Source organism: Oryctolagus cuniculus, chromosome 8 (assembly GCF_964237555.1).
Source record: "Oryctolagus cuniculus chromosome 8, mOryCun1.1, whole genome shotgun sequence".
NCBI lineage: Eukaryota > Metazoa > Chordata > Mammalia > Lagomorpha > Leporidae > Oryctolagus > Oryctolagus cuniculus.
The window spans coordinates 125,469,618-125,490,144 of NC_091439.1; the positions used below are offsets into that span (position 1 = coordinate 125,469,618).

At 43.0% G+C, this 20,527-nt stretch overlaps 1 protein-coding gene and 1 long non-coding RNA gene across 3 annotated transcripts in view; one reads left to right on the forward strand and one right to left on the reverse strand.

Moving 5' to 3' along the window:
* Positions 1-3,222: 3,222 nt before the first annotated feature.
* LOC138843588 (uncharacterized) lies at positions 3,223-12,156 on the reverse strand. The gene is made up of 3 exons (XR_011378526.1): positions 11,720-12,156; positions 10,465-10,518; positions 3,223-3,326 (listed from the first exon to the last, which is right to left on the reverse strand). It is a non-coding gene; the product is annotated as an uncharacterized lncRNA (long non-coding RNA).
* Positions 11,982-20,527, forward strand: part of LOC138843586 (rho GTPase-activating protein 20-like) — a 107,086-nt gene continuing 98,540 nt past the window's right edge. Inside the window, exons 1-3 of one of the 2 annotated variants that reach the window (XM_070048209.1) lie at positions 11,982-12,358; positions 15,720-15,884; positions 19,577-19,720. In XM_070048209.1, coding sequence (XP_069904310.1) covers positions 12,303-12,358; positions 15,720-15,884; positions 19,577-19,720 — 365 coding nt within the window. In that variant the 5' untranslated portion in view covers positions 11,982-12,302. The remainder of the gene's footprint in view (positions 12,359-15,719; positions 15,885-19,576; positions 19,721-20,527) is intronic. The other variant, XM_070048210.1, reaches the window with a different exon arrangement.

Genomic DNA, 20,527 nt, shown 5'->3' on the forward strand with positions numbered 1-20,527 from the left:
TTCTCCCCACCACTCAGGGTCTGCACTCAACTAGTTGCTGGGCATGGACACGAGCTGGCACAGCTGTTACATATGTCCAAAATGACACCTGCTCTATCGGCTTGTTACAGGATGCCATTGTAAAGTGATTGTCCTTTTTCATTTCCCTCCTCTAGTTTAGCCGGTACACTATCCCCCATGGGGTTGCAAGCTGGGTTCCCTCTAGGTTCTTCTTGCAGCTATTTTTGCCACTGGCTTGGGCTGCTGCAGTCTGGTCTCACCCCCACCCCCCTTTCCAATGCTGGTGTGTAGGCTCTGCTGCTGGAGACCTGAGCCTGGGCACCCACACCATCTATGTATGTCCACCATGTCCCTTTAATTTTGGTAGCGTTTCCTTTGCTGTTTTCTCCCTAACTCTTCTGAGACTATACTCTGTCCACTTTTTTTAAAGCTATCTTCTCCTGGGCTAGAGCAGTAGGCTCCCTCCCTACTCCGCCATCTTGGAACCCAAGACCAAGTACTGTGAATGTGAAAACCAGAGCTTGACCATGTATGGGGCAAGTTCTCTTGCTTTTGAAAGGAGATACAAAATAACAGTGGTGGAAATGTGCTGATGGTGGAATGTGGGGCATGAGAAGAGTGAACACAGAGTACCTGTGTTCAGTCCTGCCTCTGCCTCTGCTTCTAATGCAGTTTGCTGCTAATGCGCATTCTGAGAGGCATCCATTGTTGATTCAAATACTTGGACTCTGCCACCCTCCCAGGAGACTTGGCTGGAGATCCAGGCTTCTGAACTTGGCCAAGTGTAGCCACAGCTGCTGTGGGCATTTGGAGAGTGATCCTGCAGATGGAAAACTGCTTTCTTTCCCTATAGATTTCAAAAATTAGAGATAATTGAACAATGTAAAGGAATATGTTGCTGTGTGTTATGGATTGGTTATCAAAGTATTTGGCTCAGGAACTGGTGGGAGTCACCTCATATATTAAAAGTGGTTGGGGCCGGTGCTGCGGCTCACTAGGCTAATCCTCCGCCTAGCGGCGCCGGCACACCGGGTTCTAGTCCCGGTTGGGGCACCGGATTCTGTCCCTGTTGCCCCTCTTCCAGGCCAGCTCTCTGCTGTGGCCAAGGAGTGCAGTGGAGGATGGCCCAGGTGCTTGGGCCCTGCACCCCATGGGAGACCAGGATAAGTACCTGGCTCCTGCCTTTGGATCAGCGCAGTGCGCTGGCCGTGGCGGCCATTGGAGGGTGAACCAACGGCAAAGGAAGACCTTTCTCTCTGTCTCTCTCTCTCACTGTCCACTCTGCCTGTCCAAAAAAAAAAAGTGGTTGGGGTCAGGCTGGTGCCATGGCTCACTATCTAATCCTCTGCCTGCAGCACCGGCACCCGGGTTCTAGTCCTGGTTGGGGCGCCAGTCCAGTCCAGCTCTCTGCTGTGGCCCGGGAAGGCAGTGGAGGATGGCCCAAGTGCTTGGGCCCTGCACCCACGTGGGAGACCAGGAGGAAGCACCTGATCCTGGCTTCGGATCGACGTGGCGCACCGGCCGTGGCAGCCATTTGGGGGGGTGAACCAACAGTAAAGGAAGACCTTTCTCTCTGTCTGTCTCTTTGACTGTTTAACTCTGCCTGTCCAAAAAAAAAAGTGGTTGGGGTCCTTGAAAGATGGCACTTTGATATTGAGTGTGATCAGACTATGATGATGAATGGTTTGGCAGGAATAAGAGTATCCTACTTTGGTAATTTCCTTTTATTACCACATGAGTCCTAATTATTTGGAATTAGATTCATATGAAGTACCATTTGTTTCTCAGGTATGTTTTATGAGATATGAATTTTCTTCTGTAAACATTGCTTTGTCTCCTTTAGACTGGCAGAGGACAGTGCAGCAGCCAACACACAAAACTACAATTTGCACATGGCTAAAGTCCGTGGTTATCTTACAGCATCCTGGGCACTTGACATCCGTGAAGTGGGAATTGGGTCTCTGCAGCAGGTGCTGCTTCTTGCATTTCCTGTTCATTTCTGTAGAGAGATGGAGGAGCTCCTTTGCTTGAGTTGAGTTCACCTGGAGATTCATCATGGCTAGAAAGGCTAGTGAGTCTGTCATTTATTTATCTAGGTAGGATACTTTTAACATAATTGCTTTTAGTCTATAGCATTGGATTTTGAACTTAACTATTCATATACGCGTGGTATACTAGATGGCCCACTTAATCAATTGTTCAGACACATTTTTACCTATAAAGGATGATTGCAGATGCTTTCCTAGATTGACATGTATCGTTATGATACTCATACCTCATTTAAATGTATGAAATTCCCAATATATTGTGTAAACTTCTGGAGGTCTCAGTCACCCTGGGTGGAGAATGCTCATGCTTCTATGAACATTATACTGTTGAGCATCATTCTAGACATACTTTGCTATGAAATCAGAGCATTCCTCTTAGTTACTTCGGGAGTCTTTGAATAACTCCGAAGATACTTTCAGGTGATTAGATAAGTGTTAATTTACATCCCCCTTCCTCTCCTAACAACAGTTTTAAAGTATGCATTATTTTGAAATAAAAATGTTATTTGGGTTTTGTTTAACAACTGTTGGATTGCAGTGCTATTATACACCTTTAGTCTTTATGTATTTAAACAGCATGCTTAATACATTGCCTTCATCAATAGTGTCATAAGGTGTATTCTTTCTGTTATCACCTATTTTTTCCAAGGTCACTTTAAAATAAATTTTAGAATGTCTATTCTAATCTCTATTCTAAATCTTATCCATTTGATAATATTTTACTATAATTTTTTTTATATTTTATTTTTTCAATTTTTTTTTAACAGGCAGAGTGGACAGTGAGAGAGAGAGAGAGAGAGAAGGGGTTTCCTTTACTGTTGGTTCACCCTCCAGTGGCTGCTGCGGCCGCTGCACTGCGCTGATCCGAAGTCAGGAGCCAGGTGCTTCTCCTGGTCTCCCATGGGGTGCAGGGCCCAAGCACCCGGGCCATCCTCCACTGCCTTCCCAGGCCACAGCAGAGAGCTGGACTGGAAGAGGGGCAACCGGGACAGAATCCAGCGCCCAGACTGGGACTAGAACCTGGTGTGCCGGCGCCGCAGGCGGAGGATTAGCCTTTTGAGCCGCGGCGCCGGCCAATATTTTACTATATTAATGTCTTAATAATAGATGTTGTCCTAAGGTCTTCATGTATGTAACTCATTTAATCTTCACCTTTATTAAGCAAATGCACATCCATTCATCAAAAATGACTTATGAGCATCTGTGAATGTGCAGAATACTGTGTGCCAAGTGCCAGGACGAATTCAGCAAGGTCCTGGCCTCTCTGGAACTTGAGATCTGAAAAGAGGAAAATACGTGACTGAGGATCATGTAGTAAGCAAACTGGTTCATTTAATTATGCATATTTTTCTGTTTGTAATTATGCAAGATTGTGGTTTAACCATAATTATAGCCAAATAATTATGGTATTAACCAAGATTACGGTTCTAATCCAATTGTGTGCTTTTTAAGAATAGGGGGGAATCTCTTGCATTCCTTCATCTCATAGTGCTAAACAAATAGATATCAATATGTAATGATGGTTACAGGAATGCTTTTATGAAACACCATAACCTGAGAGTTGTTGGAATTACCTAGTGGGATTTCAGGGGGCTAGAACAGATCACCCAACAAATGGAGTTTGCTGATAAGGGAATTACTCATACACAAATGGAAGTAGCGTTGATTAGGAGCAGTCAGACATCTAGGTTTCCAAATAGCCTCAGTGAGCTCTGTTAAGACTGAAACATTCAGTTGAACTCTAGGGCTGTTCAGTACCTCTAACACTTGAAACGTGGATTCAGAAGGAAAGCAGGCATGGTGTTTTAGTAAAACATGGAGATAAAAATTCTGGTAGTCTTTTTATGAAATATGTTAAAAAATTCTTCTAGAAAGCAGAGACTGCCTGGAACATTATATGTCAATTTGGTAAACAATGGCAATAATGAGATCTTCCCCAAAACACTCCATGACACTTTAAATGTCAGTCTTTCCTGTCTATATTTGGCAAAGCAATGATCTTATTATTACTACATATATGATTAATTATAGTAGTGCATCTAGAAGTGAAGTCCAGAAAGTAATGCCCTAGAATGAAATGTTGGTCTCAGTAGTAGGAGATGCCAACCAGTCTGTTGCTTCCAGCTCCTTCTGTAGCACCGGTTTTGCTTTAGCTGAGCCATTCACCTTTAAAACAGCCCAAACTGGGTTCAGAAAGGTAGCAAAAGGAATGACAAGCAAGGCTGAAAACCTGAGAGCAAGGGCAGCTTCTGGGTTCTCATTGCAAATGTGTGGACCCTGAAAATCTTTATGAAGTAAGGGAGCTATTGACGTTAGTGAGCTTGATCATTTCAGGAAAAGTGGCAAAGAAAGCTCTGTATGCCTTTTCACATCATGAGGTGTTTCACTAGGCATTCTGTGAAATGACATTTTTAAAGGTTGACATGCATTTTGTTCATTCCCTGTCAGCTAGCATCTTTAGCACAAATTCTTAGAGCTTTATATCATCTATGTGTTGCTGTACACTCTTGTGGGGTTTTCAATGTCCTATTTTATTTAGTTAGTTGAAATTTAGAGTGACTAAGGACAGAGGGAGAGAGGAATGGAGAGAGAGAGAGAAATGAGAGAGAGAGAGATATGTATACCTCAAAACCAGTGGTTCACTACCCAAATATCTACAATAGACAGCACTGGACCAAGTCAGATCAAGATCCTAGAACTACAGCAGGGCTTCCCACGTAAGTAGCTAGGGGCCCAAGTCCTTGGACCATAGTCCATTGCTTTTCTAGGTTCTCTAGTAAGGGGCTAGATAGAAGGGCAGCTGGATTCAAATCAGCATTCCAATATGGAGTGTGGCATCACAAGTGGTGGTGGACTAATCCGCTGCAACATCAAGCAAACTTGTCTCAACCTCCTGTGCTGGGAGGCTTCCCTTATGTAGAAGACATTTAAACCAAAAGCTGAGGAGTCACGGCTGACATCCACACATTGCTCTACACAGAAAATGCAGCATTCTAAGAGTGTGGTGGGCCGCTGGTCTGGATTAGCTATCACTCAGTTTTTCTTATCATAGGTAGAGGAATGAACACCTGTTGCAGTTGAGCCCATCAACATCAGAAGTTGAGACTTAAACCACACCTGAACTTTGAGTGAGATCCTTTTCCTAGTGTTGTCAATCTGAGAAGCCAGCCTCTATGGGAAAGCTTAAGCAGAGTATACTCACCCATGAAATTTGGATTTTGCTACATTCAAACAGAGAATATCAACAGTAAGTATTTTTTGTTCTGTCTGTTTACTTTTTGAAAGTCCGAGTGATGCACATATGCATACATATACACATATATGCACACACGGAGGGGATAGAGAAAGAGAGGTAGGTAGATAGGTAGATAGATAGAGATATCAAAAATCTGTTCCCTCCTCCAAATGCCTGCAACAGCTAGGTCTGGGCCAGGCTGAAAAAAAGGATCATGGATCTACCCCCGGGTCTCCCACATGGGTAGCAATGAGCCCAAGAGCTTGGGGCATGATCCATCAGTCTCACAGGTACGTTTGCAGGGAGCTGGATTGGAAGCAGAGCAGCTGGGACTTGTACCACCATTTTGACTTGGGCATCACAAATGGTGGCTTAACCCACTGTGACACCAGGCTGACTCAATGAGTGTTTTGTTTCTCATGCAAATTTGTAGATAGCTAGAGTGGGTCTCTTTCACAGTTCTCATTCTGCCATTGGAGGGCTAGTGGCTACCCTGGACTCTTAAGATTAACTCAGAATCATTCACACTACCTTTCGCCAACGTTTCCATATTTGCCATGTCTCATGGCCAAGCCAGAGAGTACAGTTGTCTCTCTGGTCCTTGAGGATCGGTTGCACTCACCTGTGGATAATAAATTCCAAAGATACTCACATTCCTTATGTATAATGGTATATTACTTCCATTTCATCTGGTCATATATTCCTGCATACTCTAGACCAACTCTGGATGACATTATAATATCTAGTACAGTGTAAATCGTTAACTATTTTGGGGGGAGGACTGACAAGAAAAAGAATCTTTACATGTTGTTATCTTTCACTTTACTTGGGTAGCCCGAAACTTTACCTTGTAGCCTGAAACTGTCAGAGACAATATTGTGTGAGTGAATGACCATGGGTAACGTTAAGTATTTGACCTGTTTTTGACCCAGTAGTTGTCATTTGCCAGCCTTGTAACAGATCACAATTTACTCTTGGGCACCACTATTGAAGACTCCCCTAGCTCAGAGAGTTGTTGATTTCTTTCAAGTTTAAGCTCTCTTGAAAAATATCATGATTTGTTTTCATCCATACCATCTCACGTTGGAGATTTCTCCAAATTTATGTCAATTCCATATTTTTCTAAACCACAGCTTGCCATTTCTTTGAGGTATTATCTGGGAGAATTTTGATCTGAAAACTTGGGCAGGAAGGTTTTTAAAAATGTAGTATTTTGCTTAGAGTGTATAAAAAGGCTCATAGTAGAACAAGGGTTCCACACCTGTCTTGTTAATCATTTTCTCACTATATAAACATACGTGCTGAACGGAAGCTGCCTTTATAATTAGAATGCAGTGAAGCTTCTTCTGATCATTATCACGACCCTGTTTTAAAATATAGGCTCAGAGACCATTAGCATCATAGGGTACATATTCCCACAGAGACATTTTTCCCTTCTGCTTCCATTTGCAATTTCATTTCAATTGTAGTGTTTAATATTTTCCCCATGTCTTGTATGTGAAAGAACAGAATGGTGGTAGAATGCTACGCTGTAACGCCTAAATTCCCAACCAGGTGTGACTAATGCTGTCAGGTTTAAATTAAGATGAATTTCTTCAAGCTCACTAAGACTGTGATATTCAGCTTTTCGAGTAGGAAGTTCACATGGGGGATTTCTCAATTCAAGAATATTAACACACTGAGTAACACACTGCTTTGTTGTTTCTAGGTTCTTTATTTGAGTAATTTCATTTAATGTCATGCATTACTGAGGAAGCTGAACTGTGGGCTCGATGGGTATCCCAGTTGTGCTGTAGTTTGACATTTCCATGGTCCCTCCCTTCATTCCCCAGCCAAGGAAGTTCATCCTGTGGCTTCCCAACAGCACATCCAATAAAGTGTTTCTGAACCATTTTCTTTTCACCTTTTGCATCCTTTGAGCAATTGAGTGTCCAGGACACAGGAGATTCCCTTCACATGCTTTCAAAATTTACCCATGTCTGATTGTGTGATTTCTATTTACACTTTCCTCAGGTGTTCCACTATTAGATGATTGACTAAAGAATGGAAGGAAACAGAAGACAGAAGCCTTTATCTTAATCTTTCTTTGCTTAAAGAATCCATCAGGTAAGATCTGTGACTGGTGTGAAACTCAATTTTCTATCTACTCAGAAAAGTATTCAAATGAGCATCAGATCCAGAGAGTCCTTGAGGAATTTGAGGAATTCTGTTTTGATTACTTGTAAATAATCTGTGAAATATCTGAAATTGTATTTCAAGTAATTTTGTTCACTATCACCATAATAAGCATTTATGTTGGAATAACTGTAGAATGGATACTCTCCTCTCTCTTTCAGATTTTTTATTTATATTTTGTAAAATTGGAACAGTAGGGATCCTTCCATTCTGCATCATTGAAAGCCAGCAGTATTTGCTGGTGCCTGTTTTTAAAGTGTACATAGAAAAGCTACCTTGTGTCTATGAGTGTTGACAATTGTGTTCCAGTCTGGCCAAAACCTTGTGACCCAGCAATAAGATCATAATAAACCATCTAGGTAGGAAAATGAGTTGACCTTCTGATAACCCAAGTCAACTTTTGTTACCATGTTACCTATTTTTGTCCTCTATCATTGGATCTATTTTTAAATAAGAGAAACATGGTGTATTTTCAGTTATTTGTATGAAATACATTTTCATCTATGTTTATTTGTGCCCTTTGCTATGCAACTTGTCTCCACAAAGGGACTTAACCAGATCAAAATCTTTTTTTTCAGTTGTCATTCATGTTCTGTGTTTGAAAGACAGAGAGGGTAACAAGTAGAGTTCTTCCATTTGCTGGTTCTTTGCTCAAGTTCCTGGAGTAGTGAGGGGGTAGATCAGGCTGATGCCAGGTTTAAAGAACTCAGCTCAGGTGTCCCACATTGGTGGCAGGGATCCAGGCACTTGAGCCAGCAGTCCTGCCTCCTAGAAGGAGTATATGTAGTAAGGTGGAATGGGCAGTTGATCTGGGACTTGATACTGGCACTGTGGTAGAAGATGCTGGCATCTTAACTGCTGAGCCAAACACCCGTTCTGAATCTATGTTGTCTTAGAATATTATCTGTGTACCCAAAACCCTGCAAGTATAAACTGGACAACCCCTAATCTAAGTCCATGCAAGAATACTATCTCAAACACCCTTGAAAACTGTCTGCATATGGATATACTTGCTGGAAGCCAAGAGGTAGGTGTGTATTTCTTTGTGATAAAGCAGCTCTTCTGATACCCAGCGAGCCCCAGAGGGGGAACCATCCAGCAGAGCGGCAGAGAAACCCTATCTAGACACTGAGAGAATACTTCCAGGGTTTCTGGAGTGCTGTTTGTGGGTCAGGCAGGCATCAGGGATTGAATTATCTTATTCCATGCTTTATCTCACACTTCATCACAACACTTTGAAAGTCATTATCTTCTTTTTACAGATATAAGAACTGAGTTGCGGAAATATGAAGTAGTTTGCCAAAACTCAAACATCCATAATCTATCTCCAGTCCCAATTCCAAAGACCCTACTATTTTACCATCTGCCCTTGCCTCCCAGAGGTGAGGTTACAGGAGAGGGTCCCCTGCATCAGCACACAAGCTTAGCTGCAAGAAGAATAGAATGCTATGTACATCTCATTCCAAGTTGGAGAAGTGAAGACCAGGCAGTTACAATATTTGTGTATCCAATTGCCAGTCTACTCTATGAAGACATAAGGAATGGAGTAACTAACACCCTGCTCCCTCAGCACTGTTTCAATAGGCAGTATTGTGGCCGGCGCCGCGGCTCAATAGGCTAATCCTCCACCTAGCGGCGCCGGCACACCGGGTTCTAGTCCTGGTCGGGGCGCTGGATTCTGTCCCGGTTGCCCCTCTTCCAGGCCAGCCCTCTGCTGTGGCCAGGGAGTGCAGTGGAGGATGGCCCAGGTGCTTGGGCCCTGCACCCGCATGGGAGACCAGGAAAAGCACCTGGCTCCTGGCTCCTGCCATCGGATCAGCGCGGTGCGCCGGCCGCAGCGCGCCGGCCGCGGCGGCCATTGGAGGGTGAACCAACGGCAAAGGAAGACCTTTCTCTCTGTCTCTCTCTCTCTCACTGTCCACTCTGCCTGTCAAAAAAAAAAAATAGGCAGTATTGTGAGAAAATCTTTTTCGTGAGACGTTGCCTTGAGTAGTTTATGAGCCCAGGGTATTATAGTCATAGCATCACTACATTTCTTCCATCATGATTTTCTTCTCTCATTCCTTTATGCATTTTTATAGCCAAATAGTGTGTTTAATTTGTGTTTACCGTATTATCCTATCCCCCTCTACTCTGTTTCAATCAACTTGAGAAACAGACATGGGAACTAGGAGATCTGATTTAATGTGTATGTTATCATCACCATTATTCATTTCTTTAGGAAGGCTGAGTAGGATATGCTTTATCGCTTTATCCTCCATTTTGTGATTTCTTTTGCTCATTTCTATAAACTATGGGAATGATGATTAATATTGGGAGCCTGATTTTCCACTGTGATGTTGGAACTCTGCCTTGAATGAAAAGATAGAGGACAGATGCAGCTAGAAGCAGCATTTCAGGGTGCACTTAGATATTTTACAATGGTTTTGATTTGTTCAAAAATGTTCTCAAATAGTATTCATTTTATGGACTTAGTTTTGTGACAGCACTTCCAATTTGGTGTTCCAGAATTGACTCATCTCAATGAAGTACCTGCCCTGTGCCATGGTCCTGAGAGGTAAAATATGACTTCCTATTCTTGCCAGCAGAGGGCAGCAAGGAACACTGGAGCAGGTGCTTGATATCAGCTACTGAGGATGTTTCCCTTGGTGGAGGCAAAGATGAGGGTGTTCAGAGGACCAACATGAGAAAGGATAATTACAGGGATTCAGGAGGGAGACCAGAACATATGGGGAGTGTAAGGGTTCTCCCAAGGGCTCATAACTGCCAGCACAAGTAGACATCTGGAGAGTCATTGATTATAACCTTTTCTTGGTATTGACTGCTATTCCCAGCCTGTCTGATGCCAAGGTGTGGCTGGCTGCCTAAGGTAACAGGCAACTAAAAGCATATCTGGGCACTAATACAGACTGGCTGCCTGTGAGTTATCAACAAGCTGCCCACAGAGGCCGAGGGGTCCAGAAGCAGCCCTGTGAGGGTGAAGGATGAATGGGTGTGAGGGCTCACCAAATCCAGCTGCAGAAGATACTGAGGCCCCGGGTACATGCCAGGAAGATGATTCTGCAAAATATATATACATGCATATGTATATAATACCAAGGATATTTTCCCCTTGTCTTGGGGGTGGGGGGCACTGCTTAGCTATGGAAACACTGTGTGATTTAGGACTTAGAGAGTTCTCACTTTACCAACTGTTAGGTATCTGGCCCCCAGTCACACAACTTCACTGAGCTTCAGTTTCTCCACCTGTCAAATGGAATTACTAATTTTTACCCCAGAAGCTGATGTTGAGGCAAGGGGAGGCTATATATAAACTACCTTGCAAGAAGCTTGACGTTTTGTCGTTGCTCAGTGGATTTGATTGCGTGACATATTCTCCCTCCTTTCTCTTTGGCCATGGACAAACATCCATGATAGTGTTCACTATTTTGGAAAATAATGTCTCCCTGTCTTTTCTAAGCAGCCTTGGTATTAAGCAAGAATTATTCTGTGAGTTAGCTTGCTAAATTTTCTATACTGTTATCCCATTTTATAGTTGCAGCAATCCTTTGAGGTGCACTATCATCTCTGTTGTGCAGGTGGAGACACTGAGACTCTTCTAGAATAACTCCTTTTACCAGCACCCTCTACATGGCGAATGCTGAAGGAGGGGGGGTTCAAAAACTACTTAGTTTGGTTGCAGCCCTCCTGCCAGTGTTGCTACAAAACCTTCTTTCCTGTGTAGATAGTTCATCACCATTTACTTTTTTAGAGGTTTAATTTATATATGTATGTATGTATGTATATATATTTGAGAAAATCAACTTTGAAGAACCCAAGCATAGTGCATCCTTTGTGAGCACTTAGACATTACTATAGCTTATGAGACATAGATAACATCCTCCACTTAATACATTAAAATGAAGTAAATCTTTGCAAACAAGTTTTACTATTAACTCTCATAATCCAACAATTTGAGGACAGAGGTCCTGCATGGGAAGTTAATGCACAGTGACTCCTGTTGTTAATTTCACAATTAACACCCTTATGTGTGATGTGAGAGATCACCCATTTAAACACTTAAGGGGGGAAATTGAATAAAAGAATTTTGTGTTTGTGATATGTTAAAATAACCTTATAATTGACACAGCATCACATTGATACTATCTCTCCATTTGGTATGTAGGGCCGAAAGGTCAGTGTTCAATGACAGAAGTGAAAATAGACTGCTATGGTCAGAGTTCTTCCCCCACCCACCCAGTTCTCCTGTTGAAGCCCTTACCTCCTTCTCTTTGTGTGCCATGCAAGGACACAGTGTGAAGATGGTTGTCTATAAGCCAGGAAAAGAGGCTGAGTCAGTGGGGCCCCATGCTCTTGGACTTTTCAACCTCCAAAACCGTCAGACAAGTAAACTTCTTTCTTTGACACATTACCTAGCCTAAGGGGTTTTGCTACAAGAACAGAAAATGGGTGAATCATGTATTCATTTTAATGTTGTGCATATTATTTTTGTATAAAAAATTATATAATTATACTAAAATATGCAAAGAAATAATATTGCACTATAGCTTTGAAATATATTGCCGCTTGGGCAAACTGGAGGGAAGGTTGCTGAAATCTCTCTGTGTTTCTTACAACTGCATGCAAATGAACCATCATCTCAGTTTAATTTTGAAGAATTGAATGATGGTGCCAAAATCTAGAAAACCACTATATCAGTTTGAGAGTTTGTCAGTTATGGCATGAGCCTTAGAACCTTGACATCACAATGATGGGTGATCTTGACTACTGCGGAACCCACAGTCTTCAGGGACTTGTTCATGGTCTCTGTTGAATAGTGTCGACAGAGTCTAGAGTTGTAACACATGGAAAGTAATGTTGTCAGAGCTTCTGGAAGTCATCCGCCAGTCCCCAGCGCAAGGTAGCCTTTTCCTGTACTACTTGTGATCATTTAAGCAGACTGGTCACCCCAGGAGGAGTTCTGTCCTGTTTTCCTTAAAACAGAGGAAGTAATTCCTGACTTTGGTGCTGGTTTCATGAGAAGCTACTTTTGTTCTTTGGTTTAGTGCTACTGAGCTCAAAAGAGCAGGCTTTGTACTGTCAGGGGAGACACTTCCTTGGCTTCATGGCAAAGAGTTTTCTCTGAAAAGATCTCGAAAGAGGCTGTCCTGTTTATGAAAGAGTTTTGTGTTCTGCTCAGTCTAACTGGTTTTACCTATTATGGCCACAGAGCCCCATTGGTACATGGTCCCAACTCAACCAGTTATATCTAAGCCTGGGTGATGTTAAGAAATGTTTGTGGATGTGTCCAGCATTATTTCATGTTGTCTAGCACTTCTCTCCCCTCGCCTCCCAATTTGAACACTAATTTAGATAAGATAGGAAGCATTTTACTAAGTGGGAATCAATGTATCCCTATTATGTAAATTGTCATGCTAACAGGGGACCACGTTACAATGACTTCTTTACCAATCGCTGTGTCATTTTGTTTTACATGTGATAGGCTGAAAATTGCCTTGTGTTCCCTCTTCTGAAACCATGTTTTAAGAGCTTGGTGAGTGACAGCTGTGGTGTCCATCTTAGTGTTCTTTACAGAGGGCAGTGTGGTAGTTGAATGGAAATACTCTTTAGAGATGTAAACTGCTTTAGAATATCAGGGGTATGTGATTTAATTTTCCTTTGAAAAGGCAGAAGACATGCCTGTTGCTTTTACTTAGAATGAATTAGCAGCAGATATGTATGGAGAACTTCACAGTTGAAGATTGCTTTCGATATTTTACTTTAACTTGCACTAAAACCAGGCAGATTGATACTATTGTTCCAGATTACATGTTCTCTTTTATGATACATGCTCCCTTTCATACACAGCCAGTTAGAAACAGTCAGACTCTGAAATTTTCAATAATCTTCAGTACTTTCTTTTTTTATTCTTAAAATCTATCTATTAAGGGATACAAATTTTCATAAGTGCAACTTTAGGAGTATAGTTATTCTTCTCACTATATCAGTCCTCCCACCCACACTCCCATGCCTCATCCCCCTCAGTCTCCCCTTCCCAGTTCTATTCTCCATTAAGATTCATTTTCAATTGACTTTGTACATAGAAGACCAACTCTATATTAAGGAAAGATGTCAACAATTTTCACACATACACACACGCACACATATGCACATACACAAACTGTTTGAAAACTGGTTTTACAGTTAACTCTCAATACAACTCATTGAGGACAGAGGTCCTGCATGGGGAGTCAGTGCACAGTGACTTCTGCTGTTAATTTTTTTTTTTAACTTTTATTTAATGAATATAAATTTCCAAAGTACGATTTATGGATTACAATGGCTTCCCCCACATACCGTCCCTCCCACCCACTACCCTCCCCTTTCCCACTCCCTCTCCCCTTCCATTCACATCAAGATTCATTTTCGATTATCTTAATATACAGAAGATCAGCTTAGTATACATTAAGTAAGGATTTCAACAGTTTGCTCTCACACAGAAACATAAAGTGAAAAATAATAGATGATATTTTTTAAATGATGATGAAATCAGATCAGACCTATTGTCATGTTTAATCCCAGTGAGAGTCAAGTTGGGAGTTGATAATTTTTTTTTTTTTTTTTTTACAGAGGATCAGTTTAGTATACATTAAGTAAAGATTTCAACAGTTTGCACCCCCATAAAAACACAAAGTGAAATATATTGTTTGAGTACTCGTACCAGGGGATTCCAATTCTGCTGTTAATTTAACAATGAACACTCTCATGGATGACGTCAGTGACCACCCGAGGCTCTTGAAATGAGCTGTCTAGGCTATGGAAGCCTTTTTTAATAGAAAACGTTTATTTCATAAATACAGATTTCAAAAGGAAAACTTTTGGATTATAGCGGTTTTTTCCCCTATGGACAAGGCCATAAGCAAAGTGGAAGTTCTCTCTTCCCTTTAGAGATAAGTGCACTCTTCTTTGATTGCCACTTTTTTCCACTGGGGTCTACAGAGATCGTTCGTGTAGACTATGTTTTTGCCACAGTGTCTTGGCTTTCCATGCCTGAAATGCTCTCACAGACTTTTGATCCTCAATACTGCCAAGTGCACACCAGCAGAATCTTTCGTATGCACATTTCTGCTAACTGTGTATTCCACAGAATTTCAGCTTTTTCTTTCTCATGCTCCTCAGACGTGTTATTGCTGATTGCAAATCCGCATTCCAATTTTTAGATGCTTATGGCAATGGCACCTAGTCTCAGGAAGCAACATTCTTTTTGTTAAAATAATAGAGGTACAACAATGACCAGAAACGGAGAGATTGAAAACCACAGGAATTCCTTGTTACGGACCTGTAGGGCACAGGTTTATTTGGGATTCTCTGGGTCCACTTCATAGGGTCCTCTAAGCTTGGTCCACATGTTGGGAGATTGCTCTGGGCTAGGATCTGCTTCTGAGCTAATTCAGAACATTGTTTGAATCCCCTTACTTGTAGTTGAGGTACCTTCCTCCTCCAGCTGTCACCTGGGGGCTGACTACATCTAGTCTCATGTTTCTGTGTAGCTCCTGCCCATATGACAGATTCATTCTCCCTTGCCCTTCAACTCTTTCTGGCTTCCCCTTCTGTGCCATGTCCTGAGTCAGTGTAGATGATAATCTCTGATTTGGGGACCTCTTGGGGGTTAGTTTAGGCCTCCTAAACTAGGGAATGTACTCTCCCTATTTGAAGGTTCATCACATTCATTCTGTCTTCACAGTCTCTTTTTGCAGATAGCACAGTCATAGGCTGCAATCATTGGGGTGTGCGGCTTTTGGATGGGTTGTTTTAGAACCCTCTGTGTACCACAGACTTTGTGGAAAACATCCCTTCCATCATTCCACCAGCAGTTGTCCATGGTTACCAAGACCTCCGTGTTAGTAAGTCCAATGATGAGTCCTCAGTAACCACCTGCCTTACCTTCCATAGCGTTTGATGGGAGCGATGGCTCCCTTCTTGTTATCCTCTCAGTTCTCCACTTACCTGACACCTCTTGGTCTGAGCGGCTGTCTTCTTTGGCACGCCTGTAAGACGATACTTGCCCTAGGTTCTCCCTTGGATGTGTTCCCTGTCCAGCTCTCTCAGTGCCACCTGCTCTTTGAGACCTGTAAAACCTGAAACCCCATTGGCATCTGTAGTTGGAGAGCCTTGTCTGAGGAATTGAGATGACAGTTTTATCATGTGTCACTCCTAATGACTGGCATCAAACTAGTCTGTGACCATTGACTAGCTACTCTTTGGTGTTTGCTGTTGAGCAGGGACGATGATTTTCAAGAGGCTGGGACTTCAGAGGATGCAAGTGCTTCAGAGGGACGTGAACGAAGACTACTGGTGCACGGTCCGATAAAGTTAAGAACGGGTAATAAGAAAACAAAGCATCAGGCTTTTTTGTACAAGGACGTACTGAAAATCTCGAACATTCGGTAGGTGCATATGCTGCATGCTGTCCTGATCATCGTGAAATATATTGTCTCTAACAAAATTCATTTTCATGCACTCTTTCTCAGCAAGTAGCATGTTTTTACTTTGTTTTTGCCAGTGATTTCATTCTTCACTTATTAAACAAGTAGTCATGGAAGTTTTATTCTGTATTGTGCCCCTGTAGACAGTGGAATCAAGAATGGGAGAGACAGGGTTCCTCTCTCTCTCTCTCTCTCTCTCTTTGAACATTTATTTATTTATTTTAAAGGAAGAGTTAGAGAGAGGTAGAGGCAGTGAGAGAAAGAGAAGGGCGGGGGAGAGAGAGACACAGAGAGAGACAGAGACAGTCTTCCATCCGCTGGTTCACTCTCCAGATGGCAGCAAATGCCGAAGCTGCACCAGTTTGAAGCCAGGATCCAGGATCCAGGATGCAGGATCCAGGAGCTTCTTCCAGATCTTCCACATGGGTACAGGCGCCCAAGGACTTGGGCCATCTTCTAATGCTTTCCCAGGCCATAGCAGAGAGCTGTATTGGATGTTGAGCAGCCGGGACTTGAACTGGCACCCACATGGCATGCTGGCACTGCAGGCAGTGGCTCTACCTGCTACGCCACAGTGCTGGTCCCAGGATTCTTCTTTCTTGAGTCTTGCCTAGAGATGATCAAACTAAGAAAGAGACAATTGAAGATTGTAATAATGTGCATCTGATAGTAGGAAATAAACAGTGCCATGTGGAGAGTGTCAGAGAAGAGTCCCACTAGGGTGCCTCTGTGAGATGCAACATTGAAACCATTCCTCTGGTGTGAGAAGCAGCCACCTGTTCTATAGACTGGGTGTCCCGATTTGCCTGGCTGAGGGGACTGCAGGCCATCGTGTATGCAGCTTGACCCTTTGGGAGCAGGGCTTCAGCAAGGCTGATGTTTCTGGAGCTCATTGTAATTGACCAGGTCAGAGGTGAGACTGAATAAGTGCTCAGGGTTCTGGTCACAGAGTATCTTGACAGATCCCAGTAAGGGGTTGAGAAATGCCTTTGAAGGGGTTTCCTTATGGAAATGGCCATATCAGGTAAATATTGTAGTATATCATTGTGGCTGCTGGGAGATAATGGATTGGAGAGCTGGCAGCAATATAGGAGGGAGACTATGTCCTGGAGATGATAACCCAGATCACTGATACCAAGGGCCCCAACTTGGGAGGGACAGTGAAAGCAAAAGGTACAGGAGGCAGATTTGGTGTGCCGGTTGGAGATAGACACAAGTGGTCACTCCCACTGTCAGCCTTGAACACAAATGCAACCAGTACACAGCCTGGAATAAGGCAACTGCTTAATACACGTGTGCAGGGAAGGAGTAGGCAGGAATAGATTGATCTGGACATCTGCTTATCTGCTCCACCTGTGTTTTCATAATTTATGAAATATTATATAAGACAAAGACTAGTTCCACAAACAAAATCTCACCAGGAAGTGAGTAAAGAAAAATAAAAGTTGCCAGTGCTGCCCTCCCCTTGGCTTCCAGTTCTGCCCTGTCCTAGAGCAGAGAAGCAAGACTCAGGCCCAGTTTTATAAAATGCAGTCTCATCTTAGTGACAATCATATGAGGTATGTTGGATCAGGGGTGTGTTAAGCGCAATCTGTGTGTTCAGGATATCTTGTACCTCCTCTTGCCTAATCCTTGCTTTCACTATCTGAGATGGGTCTGTATTCTTGTTTTCCAACAGGCTCTGATGCTAAGAGAGCCCCAGTGGCTGCCTCAAGGTCACCACAGTAGTCGTGGGTCCATGATTTTTTTTTTTTTAAGATTTATTTTATTTATTTGAAAGTCAGTTAGAGAGAGATGTAGAGACAGAGAGAGAGGTCTTCCCTCCATTGGTTCACTCCGTAGATGGCCGCAACAACCAGAGTTGTGCCGATCTGAAGCCAGGAGCCAGGAGCTTCTTCCGGGTCTCCCACATGGGTGCAGGGGCCCAAGGACTTGGGCCATCTTCTACTGCTATCTCAGGCCATAGCAGAGAGCTGGATTGGAAGAGTAGCAGCCGGAAGTAGAACTGGCGTCCATATGGGATTCCGGTGCTTCAGCAGGCCAGGGCTTTACCCACTGTGCCACAGCGCTGGTCCTGTGAGCCCATGTTTAAAACTAGATCTCTTTATTATAGTACCGGCTCTCACCCAGCTGCCTCAACACTTTGTATTCTTTTGGATCCCATGGCAGATTTTATGACAGTTTCATTTCAATCGCTTTAAATCATAGGGAGCCCTGTGGCCAAATCCCTGAACATCCTCCTTAAGGCTTAGAGCTCTTCACGTCTACCACTCACCTGAGAGTTAGATTTGTAAATGAACAAGGCAGCATGCCAGAGGGCGAAAGTGGGGTGGACCAAACCAGTACTGAGCAATATCACTGCTGAAGCTGCGATATTGTCACCTTGTGCTCTCTGCAGAAAAAAATGGGAGGTGTTTTCTTCCCTTATGGATAAGACGTTGAGCACTTGGACTAAGGTACATTTTGTTTTGTGCTTTTATTTTGGCTGCAGTCTGTAGGACACAGTATTTTTTTAAGCCAGAATCTGTGGGGCAGATGATCTGAACCAAATCTTAAGAAGGAAATTTGAGCTGGTGTCATGGCTCATCTGGCTAATCCTCCGCCGGCGGCGCCGGCACCCCGGGTTCTAGTCCCGGTTGGGGCACCCAATTCTGTCCTGGTTGCTCCTCTTCCAGTCCAGCTCTCTGCTGTGGCCCGGGAAGGCAGTGGAGGACGGCCCGGGTGCTTGGGCCCTGCACCCGCATGGGAGACCAGGAAGAAGCACCTGCTCCTGGCTTCGGATTGGCAGAGCACCGGCCATAGCAGCCATTTTGGGGATGAACCAACGGAAGGAAGACCTTTTTCTCTCTCTCACTGTCTAACTCTGCCTTTAAAAAAAAAAAAAAAAAAGGAAATTTGAAAGAAGCTGTCTTTAGAGAAGGAGTGGAGAGGGTCCCCCCACCCCGCCAGGATCATTTTGAATATTTATAGCACCTTTCACGGGCTGGAGAAAATCATCAACTTAAAAATTTAGCCTGTTACGGATTTATTGAATTTTGAATCCAGCTTGCAGTTAGTTGCCTTGGCAGTGCCAGCCTCAGTGACTTCACAGGCTTTGTACAGCCCAGGGACCAGACATTCACCATCCCAGCTTTCAAGATGCAAAATTTGTATAAGAATTAAGATTCAAAGGTATTTGTAATATCTGAAACTAAGGTTATTCCGAGATTATGTATGTATAGTCTATCTCTGTGAAGAAGAAAATTTTATAAATAATTCATCCATGATTTAATCTTTGTTCAACCCCTCAGCCACTCTGTTGAAGTCAATCAGATGTGCATGACCAGAGAGTGAGTGATTCTCTTAAGATGTAACACCTTTAAAATACAGAGTATGGCCTCAAGTCCATAGTCAGCATTCAGAAACAGACCAGTCCACCTGTTGCCACTGGCTGCCGTTAATCTTGTGTGTGTGGGCCCCTTGTGGGCCAGCCTTCACTGAGCACATGATTTTGTCCAGGTCCACCTGACTCTTGCCTGTGCTGTGCACTGAGAGGGAATAGATGGATGTGAGCTTTTCTTGGTTATGGAACATGGAGGATTGGGGTTTGCTCAGGAGAGGATGTGCTCTCATTACATTTAAGAAAAAAACATCTTGCTTGATGATCTTTTTAGGTACAGCAAAAATATTTACTACAAATATGTCATCCCTGTCAATGAAATATGGATTTCCAAATGCATTGTTGAGGAAGGTGATACCAGTGCCTCCAGGTGCCTGAATATTGGCTGGCCCATGGCGAATTATAGGGCCAAGTTCTTGTAAGTATCACTGCTGAGTCTTGTAATTTTACTTTGATATAGAAGGATATAACCCTTATTGCCTTTTCTAACAAAGATAGAGAAATGCACCTAAATTTTCTTCCAAACTTGTTTTTTTTTGGGGGGGGGGATTGGTAAGCATTTTAATTTGACCCTATAATAATCTGCTGCCTCATGCTTTGACTTCCAGCCATGGCACTTGTATGACACATATTTTCCCCAAGAGGTTTTTATGTGCCAATATGTGTGGAGAGAATGAAATGGGAACTGTTGGAATGATTTGCTTTGGTCTGAAGCAATGGTTTTCCAAGGGCTCCATGAGCTACTTGGGGAGTGGGTATTTTGGATTAATAAAAATAGATTTGAGAGAGCAAGGCTCTGGGGCCCCTCTCCAATATCCTCCAGCCTCTAGGTCTAGGCTTTTGTGTGTTTCAACTAGTAGAGTAGATCAATTCAGCTTGAAAAAGTCCTTTTATTCTCCCAAAGTAATGACCTAAAGAAATAATACTTGATATACAAATTAAATTATATCCTGGGTTGCTAGAATTGCTATTTGGTGTCTTCAGTGATACGGCCACCTGAAACAAAGATTTGATTCATGCGATGTGGGTGAGTTTTCCAAGGCCCACTTTGAGGCTGGTATGAGGAAAGGAAACGGGGCTCCATTTCCTAGACATCTTGTGTGTCTGTTTTTGTGTACGCAGGTACCTTGCAACCTCTGCCTGCTGCTCTGAACAGGCACAAACCCAATGTCCTGTGTGTTTTCCACATAGACAGTTCATCCCAGGTGCTTGGTGCTCTTTTTTG